At 39.8% G+C, this 27,273-nt stretch overlaps 1 protein-coding gene across 15 annotated transcripts in view; it reads left to right on the top strand.

Moving 5' to 3' along the window:
• MICAL3 (microtubule associated monooxygenase, calponin and LIM domain containing 3) overlaps nt 1-27,273 on the top strand; it is a 253,077-nt gene that overhangs the window by 149,852 nt on the left and 75,952 nt on the right. For all 15 annotated transcript variants that reach the window (XM_021001628.2, XM_021001636.2, XM_021001635.2 and 12 more), the window contains one exon: nt 24,797-24,992. In XM_021001628.2, the coding sequence (XP_020857287.1) occupies nt 24,797-24,992 (196 nt within the window). The remainder of the gene's footprint in view (nt 1-24,796; nt 24,993-27,273) is intronic.

Raw genomic sequence — 27,273 nt, 5'->3', positions numbered from 1 at the left:
TTTCCACCCCTTTTCCTGAATTGGTGGGTGGGGAAAGGGGAAATTGAAATGAGCTCAGAGCACATTGGGGAGGAGGCATAAGACAGAGGGAAGGAAACCTGACAGTTTGAAATTTAATGGGAAGAAAGATCTTTAAGCAGGGACGGTGAGGATTTTCTATCAGCTCAACATTTTAGCTATCCAAAAAGGGAAGAGGGAGAAACTTCCAAAATTCAGGAATCCCTGAATTGAAAATTCAGATAGAGCTGTCCAATGGAAAGATCCATAGCAACATGGTGAGAAGGGATAAAATTATTGATAGCAAGCTTGCTACCTACTTGGGCAGGAGGCCAGGTGCTTTTCTCCTCGTTTCCTGCTACATCAAGTTGCTATTTATGGACTAGAGAGAAGAGAAAGTTGTTTTGTTTCTCTTCTCCATCTGAAGGGGCTTTTTGGAAGGGGCTCACTGACCTTCACTGTTGGTCCTTTGATCTTGTGGGATTCTGCTGTTTTCTCTGCCTGGTGTCTCTACTGTTCTTCTGTCTTTGCAATGACCTAGAGACTGAGCTAAGATATCGAGTTCTATTTTGTTGCTCTCAACTCTGGAGGGATTAACCTATATTAAGAAGCCGAGCTGTCCTGTTTTCACTCCTGCTCCTGCTGCTGCTGCTGCTGCTGACATCAGCAAGGCTTCTTCCCTGTTAACATGCAGGCTGTGGAAGGCATAGGCCCAGCCACAGGGCTGAATAGAGCTGAAAGAGGTCACCTTGTTCGGGAAAATTTATGCAATGCCAAATAACCTAGCATCTCACCTGCTGAGAGCTTCCCCACTGCACTCTAGGAAATGTGTGTTTCTACCGAAATTGGATGTTTCTTGGCCTCATTGAGCATGTGAAGCACATCTCGTGGGATTTTATTTTTCTGGCCTGTCCTTACACTAGGCAGATGTGGTCTGAAGCATGGATGGAGAGATCAACAGAAAGCAGGATAGTAGGTTCCTGGGACCTTCTTCCCACTCTGTAAGAACAGGGCTCAGACTTCTACCAGGAAGTATCTGCCTAACTGTATAGGTTCTAACATTGGTATAACTAGCATTTCAGCTTTACATTAATTAGCTTTACATGTAGCATATGCTAATTTTCCCCTCTTACATTGAGCTGTGGGAATTCATGGCCCTGCAGAGAATCCACTGTTATTCCTGGGAGAGTATAATTAGCTGACTTTGTGGCTCCCCTTTCGCTATATGCCACGTGAGCTTAAAGAGAATATATTAGACAAGAAAGGGAAAAATCAAGAAATGATAACTTTTGAAATTGATGGAGAATCTACATAGGTATATACAAAGTTTGTAAAGTCATACTTAGTCTTTTCCCTCCTCCAATTTGTTTATATCTATGTATGTAAGTATAAAAACCACTCATTTTTAGGACCTAAGAAAATCCTATGGCGTATAATAGTTTAAGACACTCTTTCTGAATCTTCTTGAAGTCCATTTCCTCATGTAAAAATTTCCTTTTAATTTCTCTTAATGAAAAACATTCCCTGGGAAAGATACTGAGGTAGACTTTGAAAGGGGGCATATGGCCATTAAAATGAGATATTTTAACCTTTGGCGGCTATGTGGCACAGTGGATACAGCACTGATCCTGGAGCCAGGAAGACCTGAGTTCAAATGTTTCATCAGGTGCTTATATCAGCTGTGTGATCCTGAGCAAGTCACTTCACCTCTGTTTGCCTCTGTTTTCTCATTTTTAAAATGAGTATGAGAATAATGAACCTCCTAGGGTGGTTGTGAGGATCACATGAAATAATAATTGTAAAGGGGTTAGCATAGTGCTGGGCACAGTAATCCCTTATATAAAGTTAGCTATTAATTATTGGTTACTGTTTTCACATTGACTGGTTGAATTGCATATCATCTAAGACCCACAGATGTCAAATGAAAGGTAGACACTTAGAGATGATCTTTTGAACATATTAGCCAGAAGGATTAGTTCTTACTACACAGAGTTCTAAGCCCTGGTGACTTATACAGGTTCTAAAACTACCTCATGAATTCAAAGCCAGCTATGTCTGACTCAGCTTTTACCCTCCACCTCAAATCATGCCAAGCTTCCTGGCAGGTACCAGCAAGCAAATTACACCTCATGAAATGGCAAGAGTCAAATTGGCATTCATTGCCCAGGTTAGGTCATGGAGCCAACCTTTTTTTCTCCTAAACCTGCTGCTATTCTCATATTGTAGCGGTTGGGGGACAGGATGTTGACACGTCTTTCTCCATATTTGCTCCTGCACTGTGGAGAAGAGGATCATTCCCAGAATATTCCTTGAAGGAGCAGTGGAACCCAAATATTGCTCTCCTCTCATGAAGATTTCACAATCCACTATAAAGGCCTTTTCATTTCCTGTGGATCTATATCTTTACATCTTTATGTGTCAGAACACACACACCAAGTTTATGAAAATTTCCTATTTCCAAAGCATCTCAAAGTTTATCTAAGAAAAGGGCTAGCAAGCAGAGCCTCTGGTCTACTCAGTCCAAGTTTGCTCTGTTGCCTAAAACTGTTGTTACATTGGTTTGTACCGATGAATCCAGCCTTGCCTGGCCACAAGAACAGCAGGAAGCATGCATAGTAGAAACAAGACCACAGTGAAAATGTTGGGGGGGGAGGGTGAATGTTTAAAAATATAATTTATCTTTCTTCCCTATAAAACCATTATTGTAAAAGGAAATGTTCGGAAACATTGAATAGGAGGAGTAGCTACCTGACCTAGTGCTACTCTCTCTAAAAGGATCTCTTGACACGGTCTGTATCTTAGCTTGAGAGAGCCTAGCCACTGTCAGAGGCATCACAGGGGAGGCAGAGCCTTTTGTTACCACTACTTGCTCAGTATGATGAGATCAGTGATTTTTCTCAAATCCTTAGAGCCATGTTCAAACAATTATATCATCTCTGCATTTTTCATGAACTGATGCAAGTCTTAACAAACATCTTATGGTGGTGCTTTATTAATAATAGCATGAATAAATACAAGGTGCAGCTCTGAAATAATGAATGATTTCCTAAGCCACACAGGAAAGTGCTTTATCAGTGATTCAGCAGTGTGAGTGCTGTGAACTCTTCTTTTTCCTTTGAAGGGTTGTCACGTAAAGAATGTAAATTTCTTGAGGGCAAGGTCTGTTTTTATTTCTGTTCTTATTATGCCCAGTGCCTAGTACAGTGTTTTGCATGTAGTAATTTTGTTGAAATGACTGTGAAGGAAGGATTAGACCTATTCTTGTCGGCCCATTAGGATGGCATAGTACCAGTTGGCATTAAGTTACAGAAAATTGATTTCATCTTCATGTCCCAAGAAATTTCATGACCATCAGACCTGCCCAAAATGTTATAAACTGCCTTGGGTACAGAAGTACTAGCAGAGTTCAGTTGGGGGGTGGGGGTGGGGGAGAATTGTTTAGAGAAAGTCCATGCCTTAAATGGAGATCTAACTAAATAAATACTCAGATCTCTTCCAACTCTAAGATTTTATCATTCTATTTTTTTAATTAAGCAAGAAAAAAACAAAGAAATGAGAATATCTTTTGTTTAAACACCTAATATATTTTCAATTGTGTGTATACACTCACCTTTGGTTTTGATTATTCTTGGTAGGTAATTATATCTTAATGATGCTCAGAATGGGAACAGACCGCTTTAAAGACAATAGAGTAAAAAGCAAAAGGTTAATTCCTGCCAGTGTAACCATCATGAATCATCGAGGGGAAAAAAACATAAAACTGGAAGAAAGGAATAAAAATCCTCTTCCTGGTACATTAGAGATGTGATGCCTTTCTTTCTTACTTGCCAGTCTTCCTTCAGCCATCACCAAAGTGGAAGTTAAACTTTTAATGATAAGCTTAAACAGCCAGTCCCAATGAGCAAAACCTTCCTTTGTCCAAAATTAAAAGTGTAAACTGCCAAAGACCCTTAAATTTTTTTTAAATACTCAGGGGATGGATCTTATTATATGTTGCATTGACGTTGCGTACCATTGTGTGTCTTTTTACTAGGTTTCTCTTCCTCTTACAGTCCTCATTTTGTGGGTGGGGTATAGGAGCTAGCTAAAATTAGGTTCTAGTTATTATTGAGTTGATTCCTCTATATTTTGTGTTCTGAACTACAAAAGTGTTCCCCCCCAAAAACGTTTTTTAATTAACATTTCCATATGCAAAGTTTAACAGAAAAGGGATTGTTTATTAAATTGCAAATTTCTGATACATGCAACTTGCTTTTCTTTTGAAACATATAATAAATTCAACATGGTACTTTCAAAGCTCTCCTGCTTGTCTTGTGTTTCCTTCAAAACTTTCTTCTGTTCTTGCCTGTATGGTTTTTTTTTTAATGCTTTAGTGACCCTCTTTTCTTTCTTCTTTTCCTCTTTGTTTTTGGCTATCTCATTCTTTCTCTCATAAATCTATCTCTTTCTCTCATAAATCTATCCCTTCCCATAAGAAAAACACAATCTTTGTAACAAATAAGTATAGCCAAGCCAAACAAACCTATATATTTGCCATGTCCAAAAATGTATGTCTTGTTCTATACCTTGAGTCTATCAGGTACCCTGTAGTTCTCTCAAGTTGTGATTGGTCATTGCATTGACTAGAATTCTTAAGTCTTTCAAACTTGTTTCCCTTTTCATTACTTTTTATTATTGTATAAAGTGTTCTCCTGGTTCTGCTCATTTAAGGTTTTTCCATTTGAATTCTCTTTTCGCAATAATTTACATTTCCTAAAAGAAACTACCTGCTTCCAGGTCTTGGGTATGTTTGGGGGTTTAGGAAAGTGAGCAGAAGAGATTCACACTTCTTTCTGACTTTTTGTTTTAAGTCATTAGAACCAGATTGTAGATAAGGGAGAGGGAATATGCCAGCCTTTTGCTGGCAGTTTTGTCCCTATCTTTGCCTTTAGGTTTAGCTAATTGATGCAGAGAAGCCAGTTTTAAGCCTTAGGCAAAATATGCATGTTTTTCCTAATGAGGAATTTCAGCTGTTGTAAGAAAATCTGGTTTTGGAAAATGAGTACAAGGACGTTTCAATAAGTATATCGAACATGTGCAGAGATAGTCTTGCCCCAAATGTCAGGAAAAAAATTGCTGCAGCTGCAGCTGTAGCTATTGGACTCTCCGAAGATTAAAGATGAAAAGAATTTTAAAATGCAGAGCAGCAAACTTAGGTACTCTTCCTACCTGCCAGCCCTGAGCTGGAATAGAACAAGACTGCCATGACTTTTAGAAAACAATCCTGATGGCAGGAAAATAAACAAGTGAATTGACCTATTAAACTGCTTCCCAAACTCATAATAACTTGCATTTATATAATATTTTAAGGTTTATAAAGCACTTTACTCACAACAACTATGTGAAATAAGTAATGCAAATATTATTATCTCCATTTTGGAGAAGAAGAAATTAAAAATCGGGCCACATGACCTAGTGATTAGGAGGATAGCCTTGGAATCAGGTAAGCAGGGTTCCGATGCCACCCTGACATTTCCTAGCTGTGTGACCGCAAACCAATCGCTGACTTTCTGAACCTCATTTTCTTCTTTGTAAAATGGAGATAGTGATAATACCTGTTGTTGTGAAGCTAAAGTCTATATAAAACATTTTGCAAACCCTTAAGCATTATAAAAATGTTAGTTTTTATTATTATTAAGTTGCATGGAGTCACATAGTAAATAAGTTAGTAGGTGGTTGGTGATCAAGATAGATAGTAGAGGTGGAGAGCCTCACACATAGGAAGACAAGAAGAAAACCTATCTTGAGTAGAAATAAGAGAATGGAATAAAAGAAGGGAGAAGGAAGGAAAGAAAAATGAAAGAAGGAGAGAAATAAGGAAGGATCCTCACAACAACCCTGGGAGGTTGTTATCCCTATTTTACAGGTGAGGAAAATGAGGTCAAGTGACTTGCTCAGGATCACACAGCTAGTGTCTAAGGTAGGATTTGAACTCAAGGCTTTCTGACTCTAGGCACAGCATTTTATATATCCACTCTACTACCTAGCTGCCACCATTTTGAATGCAATAAGACATTGCAATGTCCTTCTGTCTCATGAAGATCTAGGGGCATCACTTCATATAACAGCATTAGTGTTAGCATGATGCAGTACGAAGAACAGTCAGGAAAGACTTAGTTTCAAGTCTTGCCTCTGACACTTCTTAGCTATAATTAAAGATAAAAGATATCACTAAAACAGTTTTGTGTTTTTTAAGTCTGACACTAAAATCCCAAAGAAATCGGCACTACTTTAAAGACTCGAGAGTGGCCAAAGGATACTAAAACAGTTTTCAAAAGAAAATGCAAACTATGAACAGTCATATGAAAAAAAAATGCTCCAAATTACTAGTAAGAGAAATGCAAATTGCAATAACTGTCAAAGAGGGCTAAAAGTTGAAATAGGATAATAGAAGACAGACAGATTGATCTCGAAAGTAACTTGGAATTTATGTAACAAAGTTCATTAAACCCTCATGAACTTTGATCCAGTAATCTCACTAGGGAATTGTACTCTCATGGGTCATTGTCAAAGAAAGGTCCCACATGGTCATAGCTCTGTTTATCAAAGACTTCAGAGGATCTCCTCTGAAGATTCTCCTGACAGACTCTAGGTACAAAATGAGACATTTTTGTACATGGCAATTATATGGATTTGTCTGCCTTGACTATACTTATTTGTTACAAAGATTGTAGGGGGGGAGGGGGTTTCCCCCATGGGAGGGCGAAAGCCTAGTTTATTAATCTATCAATTAAGGTTTAGCTGATCAGTTTGCAGCATGTGAATGTCTTGCCAAGAAAGATAGGTTTTGAGCAAATACTCCTATAGTATCTCAGAATCCCTTGACTATCCCCATTTAAATCTTGGAAGATTCTTTAGGACATACTTGTTAGAGATAGTGTGGAGGTTGGGGGGAGACATAGGACCCGAGTTCAAATCCTGCCTCTGGGGCTTTCAGCCTCTGTGATTCTGGGTCTCAGATTCTTTATCTGTACACTGTCAGACTAAATAACCTTTAAGATCCCTTCAGTCTCCAGATTCATGATCTAAAGTCACTTAACCACTCTCAGCATCTGTAAAATGGGAATAATAATACTTTTTTATTAGCTACTCCATAGGATTGTTAGGATCAAATGAGTTAGTAAACATAAAGCACTTTGTTAAACTATAAAGTAATATATAAATTTTGGCTATTGTCATTACTGTTAGATCTAGGTCACAGAGCAACCTATAAAGCACTGTTATGGTATCTCAGGTTCCTATATCTGTTGAGTAAAAACTGAGGGAAGCCTAAGGTGCCTCTAGATTTGACCTTCGTACTCTTAACTTCTGGGGAAGGTACTATTCTTACAGATGAAGATAAGTCTTTTAAGTAGATATCTATTGGGTGATGTTTGGGAAGAGACATTGAGATGGGTAGACAAAGCACTAGAACAGAGATTCTTAATCTTTTGGGGGGTGGGTGTTCTCTTTGGCAGTCTGGTGAAGTCTATGGACCCTTCTCAGAATAATTTCCAAATTCACAAAATAAAAATAAAATACAAACCCTTTGGCAGTCTGTGGTCCCTTCTCAGAATAATTTCTAAATTCATAAAATACATAGAATTACAAAGGAAGCCAATTATATTGAAACATTTTCAAATCAAAATGTTAAAAAAAAAACACCACCAAGTTCATAGACCTTAAGAACTTCTGCATTAGAAGAAATAATCATCCCTGTCTGTGTATCTATATTGCCATATATAAGTATACGCAGAATGAATACAAGGTAGTTTTGGGAGGTAGGGTACTCACAGCTAGGGGAGTTAGGGGAGAAGATGGTACTAGGATGAATTTTGAAGGAAACTAAATCAAAGAAGAAAACAAACCTGATAGTACTTCAGAATCAGAGGTGGCCATGACTATGTGGAAAGCTTTCAAAGTAGGGTAATAAAATGTGAGGGAAAGTCCCACGAAAGCCTTAGAGGTCATGGGAACATCATATCTGTGAATATTAAAATTTAAAAAAAAAAGTTTCCCGAGAAAGCGCTATAAAGGGGAAGGGCTGTCTACTGCTAATTGGGTGCTTTTCATTGGCCCTCCAAGCATCATCATCTCCTTCGTAGGGTTGTGTTCCTCTCTGGTTCTATAGGAAATTGGCCTGCTTCAGCATGATTTTTGTGAAAACAGGAAGAAAAATCATGAAGGCCTTGGCTATTTCTAACTTGTAGAAAGTAGAAATAGGGTGACAGAAATTTACCTGGGTTTCATGCCAGCTTTTTGGAAATACCGTTAAACTACTGCGAATGCTTGGCCCTGTTTGAGATTGCTCTTTCCCCCAGTTTTCATGGATGTGCTAAATATGTCACCCAATTCTAGGACACTCTGGGCTTTAGAGCCCTAGCAACTAGAAATTAAATGGTCATAAATAAGATTTACATTACATTTCGTTTTAGACATTTCACCTGAGAGAGGACAGGTTGGTTTTTTAGTTTTCTTAAATGGGATTAGGTAGAAGTATCTCAGTGTGATGACTGTGGCCTGAATCAGAGCCATGAGGTTACCCATAGTCCTTTAGCATCGCAGGGATACCTGCCTGTATTCTGAGTTTTCTCACAGAAGAGCGATTGGTCCAGGGTCACAGACGAATAAAGAACAGTTTCCCCAGCTGCTTGCTGAATGCTGTGGCTCTGTTTGTTATATAGGATTTTTTTCTTGTTTCTCAGTTAGTGTAACTTGCTCTAATCAATTGTTTTCTTTATTCTTTCTTCTTTATTCACCACTAATCAATAAATAATTATTCGGGATCTGGAAGGTTCCAAGAGACAGCACAATGAAATGGTTAGAGACCTGGCTTTGGAGCCATAAAGACCTGGATTCCTCATCTGTAAAATAAAGATGATAATAGCACCTACCTCCTAGAATAGTTGTGAGAATCGAATAAGATAATAACCAAAAGGAGCAGCTAGGTGGCACCATGGATAGAGTACCTGCCCTGGAGTCAGGAGGACCTGAGTTCAAATCTGGCCTCAGATACGTAACACTCGCTAGCTGTGTGACCCTGTTCCAGTCACTTAACCCCACTGCCCAGAAAAAAAAAAAGGAAAAGGAAGAGGACCCAAATGTACAAAAATATTTAGGGGCAGCTAGATGGCACAGTGGATAGAGCAGTGGTCCTGGATTCAGGAAGACCTGAATTCAAATCTGGCCTCAGATACTTGACACTTACTAGCTGTGTGACCCTGGACGAGTCACTTCACCCCATTGCCTCGCAAAAAAAAAAAGATAACCCAAAGCACTTAGCCTGGTGTATATATATAGCGATAGATAGATAGATACAGATATATAGTGCTATATAAATGTTAGTCATTATTATTATCATTATTCAAGTACCACCTTTGGCATATACTGGTTCTCAGACCCTGGACAACCTTCGTTTAACCTCTCAGAGCTCTAGGCTGCACTCTAAGACTATGTAAGTTGCAGAAAAGGTGCATTGGTACAGGGAGTTAACTCATCCAAGAGTCCTTATACCAATTCAGTCACATGCCCAATTGCTATCTCTTTCCAACTATGTAAGAGGCACTGTATTAAGTGGTGAGGATTTTTATAACAAAAACCTATGCCCCTGCCCTCAAGGAGCTTGCATGCTAATGAGAAATCAACATGACTGCATGTACATATACGTACATGTATATTGATGTATATAAGTATATACAGAACGAATGCAGGGTAGTTTTTGAGGAGGGCACGAGCAGCTATGGTGGGGAGAGGAATCAGGAAAAACTTCATGTAAAAATTAGTATTTGGATACATTTTAAAGGAAACCAGCAACTCCAAAAATAAGAGGCAATTAAGGAGTGCATTCCAGGCATCGGGGATAGACCATATAAAGGCACAGAGGCAGCTAAGTGGCACCGTATTGCACAGAACTCTGGGCCTGGAGTCAGGAAGATCTGAGTTCAAATGTGGCCTCTGATACTCTGTGACCATGGGCAGGTCACTTAGCCTCTCTTTGCCTCAGTTTCCTAATCTGTAAAATGGGGATAATAATAGTACTTACTTCCCAGGGTTATTGTGAGGATAAAATGTGATATTTGTAAAGTACTTGACACATAGTAAGGGACATATAAATAATATGAGCTATTATTATTAGTCACGAGATGGTGATCACACATGGGCCACTGTGACTGGGTCATAGAGTTCATTGAGGGGAGTAATGTGTCAGAGTTTTGGAAAGTTAGGCTGGGGCCAAATTGTGAAGAGCTTTTAGTAATGAACTGAAGAGATTATATTTGATCTTAGAGGGAATGACAACTATTTATTGAAATAGGACAGTGACAAGGCTAGACCTATGCTGTAGGAAAAAAAAATCTGTTTACCAGCTGTGCGAAGGATAGATGGGCCAGGGTGGTGGGTGGGGGAGGGGGGAGGCGAGGCAGGGGGATCAATTAGGAGGCTAATGCAATAGCCCTTTCAAGAGGTGAGGAGGACTTGAACGAAGATAGCAACTTTGAGTGGAGAGGAGACAGCTGCAAAAGGTGTTGCCCAAGATTTCGGCTGCAAGTGAGTGATCTATATTGAAAAATAATATAATTGAATGAATAGATAAATAAGGGAATCAGAAGTATTATGATAATTAGCACAAAGTATTATTGTAATTTTGATCAAGGAGGCAGTGCTACTGGTAAAATGGTATGTTGTCTAAAATGTTTGATATGAAAATTCTACATATAAGGAAGAAACAAAAAAAAGCCATCTTGAGTCACATGAAGAACAGCCATTCATATTTTCTTCACAAAGGTATAACTGTTTTTTTTCCTTCCATCCACTTCCCTGACTTCTTATTTAATTATAGGTTTGCACCTGTTTATACCTTTTGCCGTGGGCGTAACCAGGAGGTATTTTTAATTACTTCCGTAATTCTTAATTTTTGTGGTTGGAGACTATTTTATTACTTTGTTCTTTTCATTTCACACCAAAATGTACAAAGTTGTTAATGTTGGATGGGGTCCTCCAAGGACCCTGGAATAAGCTAGTGTGCTCCCAATGGGTTCCCTGAATATGAAGTTCCTAATTCATTTAAACACTTTCAGTTTGCTTTTGAAACACTATTGAACTGTATCGTTATGCCTTTTGCCCTTAAAAAAAAGGAACAATTTAAATTATAAATCTGGCAGCTTAAAAAAGATTGAGCAAATAGACATTTATTAAGTGTAGAAACCAAAGGGCTTTGGATGCTGAATCCAGGAGTTTTTTGTTTGATGCTATGATAATAACAATAATAATAATAATAGCAATAATAACCAACATTTATTTAGCACCTACATAGTGCCAGGCACTGTGCTAAGCAGTAATAATGAGTCGTTAGAATTTGAATAGGGAAGTGGCCTGGTCAAACCTGTAATTTTTAGAAAAATCTCTTTGGCAACTGTGGGAAGAATGGATTGGAGTGGGGAGAAGCTGGAGATGAGGATTTCGAGTAGAAAGTTGGGATAGTACGCACAAGCCTGGGAGCCTACTTAGGTGAAGCCTGAAAGCAAGATCATGCCTTCAATTAAAATGAAAACTGTGAGCAAAAGAAAGGAAGAAAGGGAAGATTTTATTGTTCATTTATTTCAGTTGTGTCCAACTCTTTTTGACCTCATTTGGTGTTTTCTTGGCAACGATACTGGAGTGGTTTACCATTTCCTTCTCCAGCTCATGGTACAGATGAAGAACTGAGGCAAACAGGATTGAATGACTTGCTCAGGGTCACACGGCTAACTAGCCAGATTTGAACTCACAAAGATGTCTTTGTGATATCTGGCGCTCTATCCACTGCACCACCTACCTGCCCCAAGGGAAGATTAGCCAGAATAAAATATTTTAGGGTATAAGAACCTTGAGAAACCCACCTTCAAGCCTGAATGGTATCCACACCTCCCTGTTTAAACTTTTTCTGAAATATTACTGTGCTATTTGGCTCTTGGATTTCCTCTTCTTGATATCTTTTATGAAATGTTTAACTCAGAATTTCCAAACTTTTCCGGTAGTTAAAGATCTCCTCAGCAATTATAATTGACCACAGAACCAAATTAACCCAGTAGCCCAGTTCATTTATACCTCGTGATGAATAAATAAGGGATGAAATCCCTGTTCATTAGGGGGAAAGTGCTGGTTCCATAATATTTGCTCCCATGCTTGGGCAATGTCTTTTGTCTTCTTGTATGATGGTACAAAAAAAATTCATTCATGTTCCACATCAGTGAGTTGCCATAGAGAAAAACTATTGTAGCATAGATGTAAAGAGGCAAGGGTGACTTTACCCCAGCAGCGTTGTGAAAGTTTGTTTTTCTGGTCTCCTAAACAAGAGGGGCCCTCTCTAAAGGCAGGGTGGTCACCACACTCCTGGAATGAGAGAATAGCTGGAAAAGGCATAAAAACATTCAGGACACGTCAAGTCTACTAAGTTAAATAAGCAGAGGAGGGGGTTGGAAACCAAATGTTTGTGATTATAGTATCTTAATAGTTTTTTGTGTGTTTTGTTTTTTGGGGTTTTTTTTAGGCAATAGGGGTTAACTGACTTGCCCAGGGTCACACAGCTAGTAAGAGTCAGGTGTTTGGTCTGAGGCTGGATTTGAGCTCAGGTCCTCCTGACTCCAGGGCAGGTGTTCTATCCATGGCTCCACCTATCTGCCCCTGTGATTATAGTATCTTTACAATAATCAGAAGATTTTGTGTAAACTGATGGACTTTATAACCTGCTTTTATTAAATCTTTTCTCCCTAAGTTCTAAATTGGGAATTATTTTCTCTGCTTAAAAATAGTTGGATGTCCCTTCATTCACAACAGCACTGTTAGCATACTTGGTAACTGAAACGGGCATACCTCTGAGTCAGATAGCAACCTATTGGTCCATTGGGAGAAGATAATAATATATAGTGGCTCATTTCAGAATTAGAAACCTATCCAAGATGTCATATACTGAAGATGCTAAGTGGCATAATAGAATGCAGAAATTGGAGTGACCACCTAACCTCCTTCTACCTCAGTTTCTACCTCTGTAAAATGGGGGTGATAATACCTGTCACACTCATAGGGTTGTGAGTCAAAAGATAGCATATACAAATTACTCTGCAAATCTTAAAGAGCTAGATGAAAGTCAATTTTTATTTAAATTATTTTTCATTATTGTTTTGATTATTTTTAAATTTTTTTTGTATTTTCTTTTTATGTTTTTTTCATATGCTTTTGAGTTGAAAATTTTTCTCCCTTTTCCTCCCCCCCCATCCTCCCCAAGACGGCGTACAATCTGACATAGGCTTTACATTTACATACCCATTAAACATATTTTCACATTAGTGGAGTTGCAAGTAAAAATTAAAACCAATAGGAGGAGCCATCGAAAGAGGAAACAAAACTCAACAGAAAGTAAAAGTAAGTGATAGCATATTTTTTAAATTTTTATTTAAATAGATTTTATTTTTATTAAATGTATTTTTTTTTATTATTCAATCATTTTTTAAATTATTTTCACTTTTACCAACTGCCCAATTCATGTTTTTCCCCAGAAAAAATCTTTAAACATTTAAAGGAAAGGAGAGCACATAAAGAATAGTGGTAGGGGCAGCTAGGTGGCACAGTGGATTGAGCACTGGCCCTGAAGTCCGGAGGACCTGAGTTCAAATCTGGCCTCAGACCAAACACTTGATACTTACTAGCTGTGTGTGACCCGTGGGCAAGTCACTTTAACCCCAATTGCCTTAAAAAAAAAAAAAAAGAATAGTGGGAGAATACAGTTTTAGCGCCTAAGTCAGGCAGAATAAGGAGACTATAACGTGGACGTGGTAGCTACCATCCCAGCAGCACTTTGTAAATGCTTTGGGTAGAGAGCTGGGCGTGTAGAAGTGCCAAGAAAGGAGAGAAATCCCAGAGTATGAGGATGGTAGTGGGCAGGGACCAGAGAAGGGAAAGTAGTCTTTCCATTCCCAAAAAAGTGTGATTAGAATTTAAACTTATAGTACTAGTCTCGGGGCAGCCAGGTGGCTCAGCGGATAGAGTACCAGGCCTGGAGGCCAAAGACCTGAGTTCAAAACCATCCTCAGATACTTACTAGCTGTGTGACCCTGGGCAAATCATTTCATCCTGTTTGCCTCAGTTTCCTCATTGGTAAAATAAGCTGGAGAAGGAAATGACAAACCACTTCAGTATCTCTGCCCAAAGACACACACACACACACACACACACACACACACACACACGTGGGGGAAGGCGTCACAAAGAGTCAGACACAAGTGGAAAAAACAACTGTATAACAACAGCCACTAATCTAATGGCTTGTTCTTTCGGAGGAGACTTGTCTTCTAATGTTTTAGGCTTTAGGCTGCTACTTCCCTTAATGAAAGGGTTCAATAGGCAGGCTTTATGAGGAGGAGGAAGCATCTGAAATAACTTTAGCTTATTGCCTCTAAAGAAATACACATGCAAAACACACAAATGCTTTTATAGACATTGGTGCAACAGCAACACACCAAAAAAAAACAAAACTGGGAAATGAAGAGCCAGGAGGAAGGATTGCTATGTGCTGAAGTGATGATCGCTTTTTTCTGCTCTAAGTAGCCTGAGAGAATTCTTTGCTGTAAGGGATGGCTCCCTGGGAGAGAAAGTTGTATAGAAGGAAATTTACAGGGGATCATTTATATCATGGTACAAAAGATATCCAGTAGAGGACCTGAGTTCAAATCTGGACTCAGATACTTCCTAGCTGTCTGATCCTCGGCAGGTCACTTGACCCTGATTGCCTCCAAAAATAAAATAAAATATATACAAACTAGCTGTATGACTTTGAGCAAGTGACTGCTCAGTACCCCAAGTACCTCTCCAAGACTTTAAGCTACAAATAAGCTGCCAATCCGTATCAGTAGAAGGACTTTATACGCCAGGAGTTCTCTACTCCCAGGAAACCATAGGTCTAAACCTTCATCTGCCCCACCCCCAAATGGTATCATCATTTATCATTATGGAGTCCCATTATTGTTAGGCAGTAGCTGCAGTTTACATCATTGAACCATTTGTTTCTTCCAGCCAATAGCAGGCCCCTGCACATCTACAGTGACACCTGCCAATGGAAGTGTAGAGTGTTAGGTAAAAATTATTGATATCTGAGTCATACTCCATATCAGCTTGCCAACATGTTTTCTAGAATTTTGCTACCCTAAATCAATTTCAACTCATTTACCCCTGGACTTATAGAAGAGGGGGAAAAGGAATGGGGAAACTGCCCAAAGATGAATATGCAGCAGAACTAATTTAAGGGTACTTACCCCATGTCCCCGACCTGGTGGTTAGATGGTATCACTTAAGTCCTACCAGTTTGCTGATACCACTCAGCATCATGTTTCATGGCATCCCTGGCTCCCACTGAAGGAAAAAAAGGGAGAAGAGAAAGAATATGTGCACAGATCAGCCAGGCAAAGGGCATCTTCCCTTAAGGTTTTCTCTGGCTCTGATTTCTTAATACCAATCAGACTGGGATACAGAAAGGCCTCTGCAAGCTTATGCATATCAGCTAAGAACACGTTGTCCTTTTAGGGGGAAAAAAATAAATATTACCGTTAGGATGATGTGGGCAGTGACTCTTCTAAAACAGAAGCATTAGATTAGGTCTTAGAATAGTTTTCCTGTTTAGAATGAGGCCAGGGTCCCGGTTTGATGCTTCCTTCTTGTTGTATTCGACTCTAGCTCTACTTTGATGCCTGAAAGTTGCGTAGAGGTAGCCCTGGCTACCTAAGGCTATGCACAAGCTGTGGCAGGTTCTGCTATTCTAGAAAGTCTTGGAGTACAGTATAGGTAATGCATGTGCCTTCTGAGAACCAGCCTAAGTGTGGAGAGGCTCATCACTTGTAGGCTGCCCACTAGGTGATAAATTCTTTGGTCATGGCAACGAAACCAAACAGTTACCCTCACAGTGGCTTGAGTTGTGCCTGGCATGACTTATTCAAGAATCGGTTTCAAAAATAGACCAACCCTTTTCTCCTACTTTAAGATACAAGGTCTCAATATAAATATTATCATACTCATTTGGAGATACTGGAACAGATGAGTACTGACCAAATGTTCTGACCCAGATGGTTTTACTTTGGCTCTGTGCAACCCACCAATTCTTTCTCATCGTTGGCATCTTCACCCCATCCCCCATCTTCTTAGCCTGACTCTTCTAGCGTCAGCTAGAGGGTGACCCCCAGTGGTAGTTGTTCTATGTATAAAGTCATGTTTCTGGCTCAATTATGTCATTTTTATGTATCTCTCGGTTCAATTAGACATCCATTTAGGTTTGAAAATAGTAAAAGGATTCAGATTTTATTTTTATTCTCAGCTGTACTTTGAGGTTGTAGGATGGTGACTGGTTAGCCTATTTTGGTGCCAATAGATTCTTGGTACTTGCTAACAAAGCTGATTTAAAAATAGACCCCACATATCATCAGTGGCCTCAGCCTTTCCAGGACTGGTTTCACCTTCTTTTAGACCCACTTCTCCATACCCACTCACTCACCCTAGCACCCTGGTCCTACAAGCAGGAATCAGAATACTTCTGGATTCCCATGACCGTTTGCAAACCCTTCCTCTACCACCACCACTCAACAACCTTTCCTCTTTTGAGATTCACTCTGTCCAAATTTATCACCCAATCCAGATCCTGGTAGATATTATCTTCCTGTCCCCAAGTCATTCTTCCTCCTTTCTCAAGAAGTTTAGTCCCTGGCTCTCAGTCTTTCTCATAAATGTTGACCCTCCTTTAAACACATTCACTTCCCCGTTCTTCAATCTAATCAACTCCTACTATACCTTCAATCTGATCAACCTACTATACCTTCTCTCCACCTCAGCTATTCCCAGGGATGGTCATACCTTTGATCTCACCGTCACCCACAAGGGTTCACCTCCATGACTGAGAACTCTGAAATTCTTTTAACCTCTTGTCATTCCATCTTTCCCTGTGTGTTTATCCATTGTCTTCACTATGAATTTAATCCCCCCACCCCTCATTACTTTCCCAGGCCCTCACTCCTGCTCCTTTGACCATTTCCTTGGTTAACCAGTTCAGCTCATTCACACCTAGTCAAACTCCAACCCTGAATTACTGGGGTAGATTACCATCTACTTCCTCCACTTTTAAGTGTGTGCTACTGAACAAAACTGGAGAAAATGATGCAACTGTGCTGCCTGGTCCAATACTTATTTGTTATCTAATCTCAACTGGTTCCTCACTGCAGCAAGATGATCCTTTTACTCCTTCCTAATCGAGTCTCTATCCCACTCCAGACCTTTTCTCTTCTTATACCTCCTATACCATCTCCATCTCCATTCTCACAGCTGAGAAGATGGATGCCTTTGCCATGAGTTTTCTCTTCTTCCCTTTTCTTTATCTCCCAGCTATCATGGAAAGAAAACCCACTGCTTAGGATTTAGAGTACAAGTCAGTAAAGAGCTGTATTTAGTTACAAGCCAAGGCAGGGAGAAACATCACTTGGTCCATTAGGAAGGAAACAGGTAATTTGTTAAGTACTTACTATGTGTCAGGAGCTATGCTAAGTGCTTTACACGTGCTAAGTGTCTTATTTGATTCTCCCACCATCTCTGCAAGATAGGTTTTATTATTATCCCAATTTTACAGGTGAGGAAATTGAGACAGAGTTTAAGTGACTTGCCCATGGTCACATATCTAGTAAGTGTCTGAGGCAGGATTTGAACTTAGGTCTCCCTGACTCCTGACTCAGCCCTCTAGCCACCGTACTGCCTAGCCTCCTCCTTTTATAGGGTAAGCAGGCTACTGAATACAAGGTGTTTCCCACCAGTACACATACTGCAGTATACAGAAAAGACATAGTCATGCTGAGTTCACAACTGGTCAGTCCCTGGCCTTAGAAACAATTTATTATGTTTCAGGGGAGGAAATACAAACTTCCTAATCTGCTGACCGGCATTAGCCTTAGGGTCCAAGACAGGGTAAAATATATTATTTGTCCTTGGTTGGCCTTGAACAAGGCTCAAGTCCTTATAAAGGAATCCCTTGTAAAAAGAACACTAAAATGTAGGGGTTGCACATGACTCCTGTTTACACTGAAGTGGAGGCTTATTTTAAAATGTCACTTATCGTGTCAAGAAATATAGGAAAATGCGGGGCACCCCACTCCCTAGATATCAATCATCCCTTCTTCCCTCTTCCTTTAATCCAGGCCCGGATGAAGAGAATTCCCTTCATCCTGCCAGGGCCAACCCATCTCCATGTACTCTTGATTCCCATCCCCTCCCTTCTTCTCCAACAAATTTTCCCCTCCATCATTCTCCCTTCTCTCCCGTTCTACCAGCTTCTCTGATGTCTGCAAACCTGACCAAGTTTCTCCCGTCCTTTAAAAAAGAGAAGAAATCCCTCACTGGGTCCTACTCAAGCTAACATCTATGGTTCTCCTTTCCTTCTCAACCAGACTCTTTTTAAAAGTTGTCCATAGGCATTGCTTCTACTTCTCTCCTCCTGCTTTTCGGCCCCTTTACAGGCTGTATTTTGACCTCAGCACTCAACTGAAATTGTCCTCTCCAAAGGTAGCATAGTCTCTTAATTGCCCATCCTATAGTCTTTTCTGAATTGATCTCTCTGCAGCATTTGACACTTCACGCCCTTTTTCTCCTGGGTACACTCTTTCCTCTCTGGGTTTTTGTGTTACCGCACACTTGATTTTTCTCCTACCTGTCCGACTGCTCCTTCTCAATGTCTTTTGCTGCATTATAATCATCACATTCCCCCAACCTAAGACTTTGACCTGAGATTTATCTTGTCTACCTATACTCTTTGACTTTTGGGCCTTATCAGTTTTCATGGGTTTAATTATCGCTATGCAAATGACTCATTATATTTCCAGCCCTAATTTCTGTCCTGACTTCTAGTACCGTGTCTCCAAATACCTGCTGGGCTTTTCAAACTGGATATCTGGTGGACAAATCAGCATGTTTGAAAGTGAACTCATTACCTTTCTGTCCTCACGGCTCACTCTCCTTTGAACTCCCTATTTTCTGTTGAGGTCACCGCCATCCTTCTAGTCACCCAAGTTCAATGTCATCCTCAGTTCACTCTCATGCAGCCCAACCAAATCCTGTCATTTCTACCACCAGAACATATCGTGCATCTATTCCCTCTCTACTCACACAAACACCACTTTAGCTCGGGGCCTCGTCACCTCTTGCCTGAGCTATCACTCTTCCTGCCTCCCTCTATTTGAACCTTTACAAAGCTGCAAAGGGATTTTTCAAGAGCACATCAAACCATGCCCCTCCCCTATTTAATAAAACTGCAGTAGCTTACTATTCCCCTTAGGAGAAAATATTAACTCTTCTGTTCTCCACCTGACCCAGACCTACCTCTCCATCCTTTTGGCACAGTGCTCTTTTCTGTGAAGATGACCAGGCCTTCTACCTGTTCCTTATATGTGGTACACCTTCTTTCTGTCTGTTCTTTTATCCTGCTTTATCCTCCACTCCAACTACTGACTTCCCTGGCTTCCTTTAAGTCCCAACTAAAATCTCACCTTCTACAGGAAGCCTTCCCAGCCCCTCTTAATTCCAGTGCCTTCTCTCTGTTAATTATTTCCTATTTCTCCTGCATGTAGCTTGCTTTGTATATATTTGTTTGCATGTTGTCCCCCCCATTCAATTGTAAACTCCTTGAGGGAAGGGACTCTATTTTGCCTCTTAAATCACCGATGCTCAAAACAGTGCCTGGCACAAAGAAAATGCTTAATTATTTATAATATTTATAATTATATATAATTGTATCTATTACATATATAATTATATATTATATACAATTATTTATAATATTTAATAACATTTATAGTAATCAATTATTGATTAATTGATTGATCATGGCTGGAATACCTTCCCTCCTCATCCCTGCCTCTTGGAAGCCTTGGTTTCTTTCAGGTCTCAATTCAATTGCCACCTTACCCATGAAGCCTTTCCTGACTCCCACAGCTGCTAGTGCCTTTCCCCAAAAGTCACCTTGAATATATTTTCTATCTGCCTTTATATGTATAGTTTCTCTTCTCTAGCTAGACTATACTTTCCTTGAGAGTGGAGACTGTTTTATTTTTGTCTTTGTATTGCAGGTTCCCAGCGCATAATAGGTACTTTAAAATGTTAGATTTATTGAATAAATTTTGTCTCTTCCTGGAGTTATAGTTAGTGTAGTAAAAATTTCCAAACAGTTAGATCTGTTCCAAAATGGAATAGGCTAAGTTTCAAGGCAATTGGTTTCCCTCATGAGAGGTCTTGGGGAAAAGGCTCAATAAGCCTTGTAATGTCTTGTCCTAGAGAGGATTCTTGTTCAGGTATGGGTTGGACTGTATTTCTTCATGTCCTTTCCAATTCCAAGATTCTATGACTTTGAGTTTGTGCCCCTGAAGTAGGACAAATGACATCTACATTCAGCTGTCTTGATTATTAAAAAAAAAATACAGTGAAACAATTCCTCATGCTTCTGAACTATGAATTGTAACCATATCCCCTTTGGGGGACTGATATATGAATAAACCCAGCATCTTAGAGCATTTCTGGTTTCTTTCTTGGCTCTTGGGGCCAGGCCCTAATTAAATCAACATTTCTTCTCCCTTAAGCGGAATGGTATTTCACCGCCAATTTTCCTTGCCTGATAATATGTTAGTCAGTGGTGCTTGTAAACACTCTGGAGAGATGACACTGGAAGGGAAGAAGAATGTCGCTCCAAAACAGACTGACAGAGTCTTTACTTCCAGTCTTATTGTGGGGTAAAGCCTTGCATCCTTCCAGAATATAAAAAGAAAAATCTGGTTGGTTGGTGAAGGACCATCATGGGCTGGCTCTCAAGGGTAAAATAGGCAACTACCTTTTATAGAACAGCATTCATTTCTTTCCCTCTGTTGTCCCACGCTTCACAGGTATGCAGCAGCAAATCTTACTGATTTATTATCCGTTTTGTTTCCTCAAGTTAAATTTATTCAGCCTCTAGACTTATCACCATAAATCTGGTTCTCTCTGATAGCGATGTCTCAAAGGCAGCCAGTCACTCATAATTTCCTCTTTCTCTTCCTGGCTCTCCTTCTCCTTCCATTTATTAAATACACAGGGATGACTATAAGCAAACTTAGAAGATTGCTTGGTTAGAGGGCTACTGCTTTTCATTTCTACCAGCATCAAGGACTTAATCTCATTGCCTTCTTTGCCTGCCTAAAATAAATGCTTTTTTTTTTGGCCATGTTCATCAGATTCAAGAAAAGTTTGTGCTTGAGTAATTGAGCTCTCTCCCTAACATTCTTTTTCTCCCTCTTTTCCCCTTTTAACTTCTCCATAAAGGGTATTTGCCAAAAATGTGAACTAAGAAGGAAATAATCAAATATTGTCATACACAACAGCTTTCTTTTTTATTGACTTTGGATGGGAGAAGGGGGCATAATACAAGTTGGAACAAGGGAAAAAGGGGGGCAACATGAATTATTCTTCTTAACTGTATAATCTTAATATTGTCAACTCATTCCAAATTTTGGCCCATAGCACCACACCTGCACAATTTGTAAATGTTGAAAAAAGGACATGATGAAGATCTATCCTAGTAAAGGGTCTGAAGGAATTTAGGATAAAGAGAAGGGAACATGTTGTCTGCTTTGCCTCCTCCTTTTTGCTGTTATTTAAAATCCACATATTCTGTGTCCCACTAAATATCATCATTTTTACATTAGTTCCCTTGGTGCAATGAGCTCAGGACTGAAAATGAAACAGTGATTACAAAAATAACTCTAGCATGGGTATATATACTAAAAAATAAGGATATCTGAGAGAAAAACTCAGAGGCCACACAAATATACATATCTCTATCCCTCCTTATGCTCATACATGAATATAACAGATTTTCTTTGCCAACATATATCAGCATTGCAGTAAACCACCTTCTGCAGAGTTGAGAGACCTTATTTGAAGACTTTCCCTACCAAATTCCAGATTTCCTTGGTGATTCAAATGTACGCCAAAGACTTTTAAGTAGCTAAACACCTAGATCCAAACCATTACTTATTCCAACCTTGGAGATCAGCTAAAAAATTGGAGTCTGCAAAAATGTTCATCAGTCCATGAAATATGTCTAACTCACATTTATATATGTTGCCCTATCCCTTTTTTCACTACTGAAACCACATGCATGATTTGTCAGGAAGTACCCAAAAATTCCTCAGAAGTCCTAATAGAATGGAAAAAGAAAGGAGATAAAGAGTATAATCAATTTATTTTAGGCCTGATTTTCTTTATCCTTGACCATATGTTGACTTTTGTCATGATCCTAATTCTCTCAGATCTAATTAAGTTTTGACTCACAACACCGCATCTGAACTCAACATTGAGTCATGTGTTGTCATTTTCTTAGAAGAACACTGGTAACTGTGGCAAGGAATGCCCCAAAAAGAAGCGATTTAATAGTTTCTGTGTCATAGAGAGAGAAGTGTGGGAGGCTGGTACTTAAATTGTGATCTGGAAGAACTGAGCGAAGAAATCTAATTTTTTCTGATAGAAAACCAAACGGGAATCAGAGTAGAAAAGGACATGTGGGTATTTAATAAGAGATATTTATTGTGTGACTTCAGTAGTGGCATGTAGGCCATTTACTTAAATAGAGCTTACTTAGTTGTAAGAACTCAATGCCAGTTAAATAAGAGTGAGAAGACACAAAGATAGCAAACTTTTTGTAAACTCGTAAGATTTGGCTTAAAAATCTGGCTACCCTTGGACATCAGACATCCCCCTAGCCAGCAATCAGAAGAGCAGGATTATAGGAATCTTTCTCAGCAACTAAAGAAATATAAAGAGATAGCTGCAAATAGGCAGACAAGAAGGAAAAAAAGATAATTAAATCTAATTGGATAATTCATTTTCTGCTGCTTTTGTTTGTATTAGGAAAGGAGGATGAGCTAATTCTCAATTAAAGGCAGCTGAGCTTTTTCTCCCGTCTTGAGAAAAGATGAATTCTATCGTACATTAAACCTCATTCATAACTTAGCAAGAAGGTATGGTGTTGAGTCACTTTATATTTGATTTTAGAGGAAATAGGGGAGCTTGTTCCGTCATTTTCAGTCATGTCCAGCTCTCTGTGACCCCATTTGGGGTTATCTAGCAAGGATACTAGAGTGTTTGCCATTTCCTTCTCCAGCTAATTTTATAGCTGCAGAAACTCAGGCAGCCAGGGTTAAGTGACTTGCCCAGGGTCACACAGCTAGTCAGTGTCTGAAGCCAGATTTGAATTTACAAAGATGAGTCTTCGTGACTCCAGGGCTGGTGCTGTCTATCCACTGTGCCACCTAGCTCCCCCAATAGAGGAACTACTAGAGTTCATGGAATAGGGGAATGAAGTGGTCAGACCTGTATTTTAAGAAAATCATTTGGGGTGGCGAGGTAGCACAGTGGATAGAGCACCAGCCCTGGAGTCAGGAGGACCTGAGTTCAAATCTGGCCTCAAACACTTGACACTTCCTAGCTGTGTGACCCTGGGCAAGTCAATTAATCTAATCGCCTCACCAAAAAAGAAAAAAAAAATCATTTTGACAGCCGTGTGAAGGATGGATTGGAGTGGGGAGAAATCTAAGGCAGGGAGGCTATTGTCATTGTTCAGATGAGAGAGATGATGTGGCTCTTAAATAAAGTGGTGGCTCTGTGAATTGGAAGGATGATGGATGCTTGAGATAGACTAATGGAGATACAAATGACAAGATTTGGCAACTACATGGATTTGTCAGATGGGTAAGAGGAAGGAGTCAAGGATGACAGTGAGGCTGTAGGCCTGGGTGATGGGAGGGATAATGGTGTCCTTGAAAGCAATAGGGAATTCAGAAGAGGGTAGATTAGTGGGGAGAGATGAGTACATGTCTGGCATGCCTATGGGAATCTAGATTGAAATGTCCAGTAGACATTTGGAGATGTGGTACTGACGCACAGGAGAGACTAGGGCTAGATATGGTGATCTGGAAATCATTAGTCTAGAGATGACAAGTAGACTTGTGTAAATTGATAAGGTCACCAAGAGAAAGAGAGAATGTGGGGTCTGGGACCACATAAAAAGCCTTGGGCTCCCACGCGCACAGAGTGACATAGGTGATCGTCCTGAAACGAAGACTTGAGAAGAAGCAGTCAGACCAGCAGGAGAATCAAGGGAGAATCAGGCCAGATCACCACAAATCAGATCTGTTATACAGGAGAGTTTATTCTCGTAACGATGGTGTTAGATGGTCTCTGGGGTTCCTTCTAATTGTGAGATTCTGTGATTGTGTTCTGGAGTTCTTTGGCACTGAAAAAAATACATTCATTTGTATGGCACAGGGTTTCTTCAACTCTGCCTAGAATTCATTTACTGTGTGAGTCAAGCCCTTCCCCTTTTACCTTTAGTCCAGAGCAAGTTCTGTATAGGAGAATGTAGAATTTTATCACTCTGTGGTGTGTCCTGGCACTGTCGTATTCTTCTGGTAATTATAATCCTTCAACCTCCATTCTCAGATTGGAGGATTTCCCTATTCTGCACTAAATCTAGATCCTTTAGCATTAGATTTACTCAGCTTTCTTTCTGGATTTACCAACCTTTTCCAAAAGACAACTTTCCTATGAAGTATAATGAGTGATGACTATCCTGTGGGCTCTAAAAGTGTGTTATTCCTACCGGTGCTTCCCTCTCTCTCCCTCCCTTCCCCCAGATACACTGCTTTCCTATGCAGGCTTTGAATTTAAATCTCAGTACCTCGCTTCTTGATTTGTCTTTCAGGTTCAAGTGTGAATGGCTTAGAGGAGCCCAGCCTTGCCAAGAGACTGAAGGGTACCCCAGAACGGATTGAGCTGGAGAATTATAGACTGTCCATGAAACAGGCAGAAGAACTTGAAGAGGTTCCTGAGGAAACCCTAGCAGAACACAATCTGAGCAGCGTGTTGGACAAAGAGACCGAAGAGGACGTGGCAAGCAGGTTATTATGTAACATGTGTGCCTTCAACCCCTATGTATTCCTGTTCATTCCATTGTAGGCAATGTTATCTGTTGGGTTTCCAAATGAACTTGGCCCATCCTCTAAAGGGAAAATAAAAAGAATACACACACACACACACACACACACATACACACACACACAGACCCCATTTTCCTGTTTACAAGGGTTTTCACGTGCAGTATCTCATTTAATCCTCAAAAAAGCCTGTAAAGTGGATAAAATAAATATTATCCCTATCTTAAAGCTGAGGAAGCTGAAGTACAGAATGGTGAGATGAATTATGCCCCTATTCACATAATGAGGAAGCAGCAAAGTTGATCTTCAAACCCAGGTTTTCTCACTTCAAAACTATTGCTCATTCTCCTGCCCTGAGCTCCTTTCCACTGCCTGTCTTTGTACTGACCTAAGCATCTGAACCATTGACCTGACCAGCATTTAATTTGAGAACTCAGCAAATGTTTAATAGATTCTATGTGCCTAGCCCTGTACCTGGTCACTGGGAGGAGTACAAAAGAACCACCGGGCTTATTTTTTACAGAGTCCACTTTTTAAAATCACTGTTCCCTATGGGATAAATAGTTAAGTTCACCCTAAGACCTTATTCAGAGCTTAACCAAGTCTAAGCCAGAAGATCAGGAGTTCCTCACCTTCCATGGCTCTTTCCTTCAAATCGGTCGTCCATGGAGCTGGAAGAGACCATGGAAGACTCTTTTCCTTGGTTCCTCTTGACGTTGTACCTACACTCCTAGCACATGCACTAGTATTCTCACCTTTGTTGTCATTGGAAAAGGTGGCACAGTGGATAGGGCGCCAGGCCTGGAGTTAGGAAGACCTACGTTCAAATTCAACCTTAGATACATACTAGCTGTGTGATCCCGAGCAAGTCACTTAATCGTGGTTGCCTCGGTTTCCTCATTTGCAAAATGAGCTGGAGAAGGAAATGGCAAACCACTCCAGTATCTTTGCTAAGAAAACCCCAAACAGGGTCACAGAGAGTGAGACATGACTGAAAGAACGACTCTGAAAGAAAAATCACAAAGAGACCAAGAGGCATTTCCTAATGGATAAATGGTCAAAGAATACAACCAGACAGTTCTCAAGAGAATTGCAAATGAAAAAGCATCCATATAAAAGAATGCTCCAGATTGCTAATAATAAGAGTAATTTAGATCAAAACAACTCTGAGGGTTTTTTTTCCTCATACGCAGTAAATAGGAAAGGTGACAAAAGAAGTGAATAATCAATGTTAGAGAAAAGCTGGTTCACTGTTCAACCATGCTAGAAAGCAATTCTGGAACTATATTAAGAAAAGCAACTGTATCCTTGGACCCTGAGGTTCCCCTGTTAGTCATCAGCTCCAAAAGAAAAATCCTCAAAACATCACAATATTTGTAGCAGCACTTCTTATAGTAGGCAAAAAAATGGAAACGGTGTATGCCCATCAATTGGGGGAATATCTAAACAAATTGGAGTGTGTGAATCTAATGGAATATTACTGCCCTATAAGAATATGTAGATTAGTAAAAAGTATCAGAAAACTTTGGAATCAATGTGTAATGATTAGAAAAAGGGAAACAATATACACAGTGATTGTAACAATAGAAATTGAAAGAATGAAAAAAAAACAGTTAAAAACCAAATGTAGTGTAATTATACTGATCAAACATTGCCCCTAGAAAGAGGTGGGGGGGGGATGCACCTTCTTCCCTTCCTTTCAGGGAACAGAAGGGGTGTAGAAGGAGGGATGCACAGTGTGTGTATGGAGCATTGCGTTTGCTGTTGGGCTGAATGGATGTGTTGGTCACCTTTACTAAAGTGCTTTTTATTTTCTTCTTTGTTATAAAGGATGGCTCTCTGGGAAAGGGAGAGGGTAGGAATATATTTGGCAGTAAAGGTGATGTTAGGGCAGCTTGGTGGTGCAGTGCATAGAGTGCCAAGCCTGCAGTCAGGAAGACTCATCTTCCTAAGTTCAAATCCGGCCTCAGACACTTACTAGCTGTATGACCCTGGACAAGTCACTTAACCCTGTTTACCTCAGTTTCCTCATATGTAAAATGAGCTAGACAAGGCAATGGCAAACCACTTCAGTATCTTTGTCAAGAAAACCCCAAATAGGGTCACGAAGAGTCAGACATGACTGAAAAACAACTAATAAAATGTGATGTTAAAAACAAAAGATATCTATAAAAAAGTTGGTTGGTTTTTTTTTTTAAAGAACAGTGGTGTGAGGTTAGCTTGGAAAATGTGTTATTTTTCAAAT

This window comes from Phascolarctos cinereus, unplaced genomic scaffold (genome assembly GCF_003287225.1).
Source record: "Phascolarctos cinereus isolate Bilbo 61053 unplaced genomic scaffold, phaCin_HiC Scaffold_1;HRSCAF=81, whole genome shotgun sequence".
Taxonomy (NCBI): Eukaryota; Metazoa; Chordata; class Mammalia; order Diprotodontia; family Phascolarctidae; genus Phascolarctos; species Phascolarctos cinereus.
This window is presented reverse-complemented; position numbering and strand designations above follow the sequence as displayed.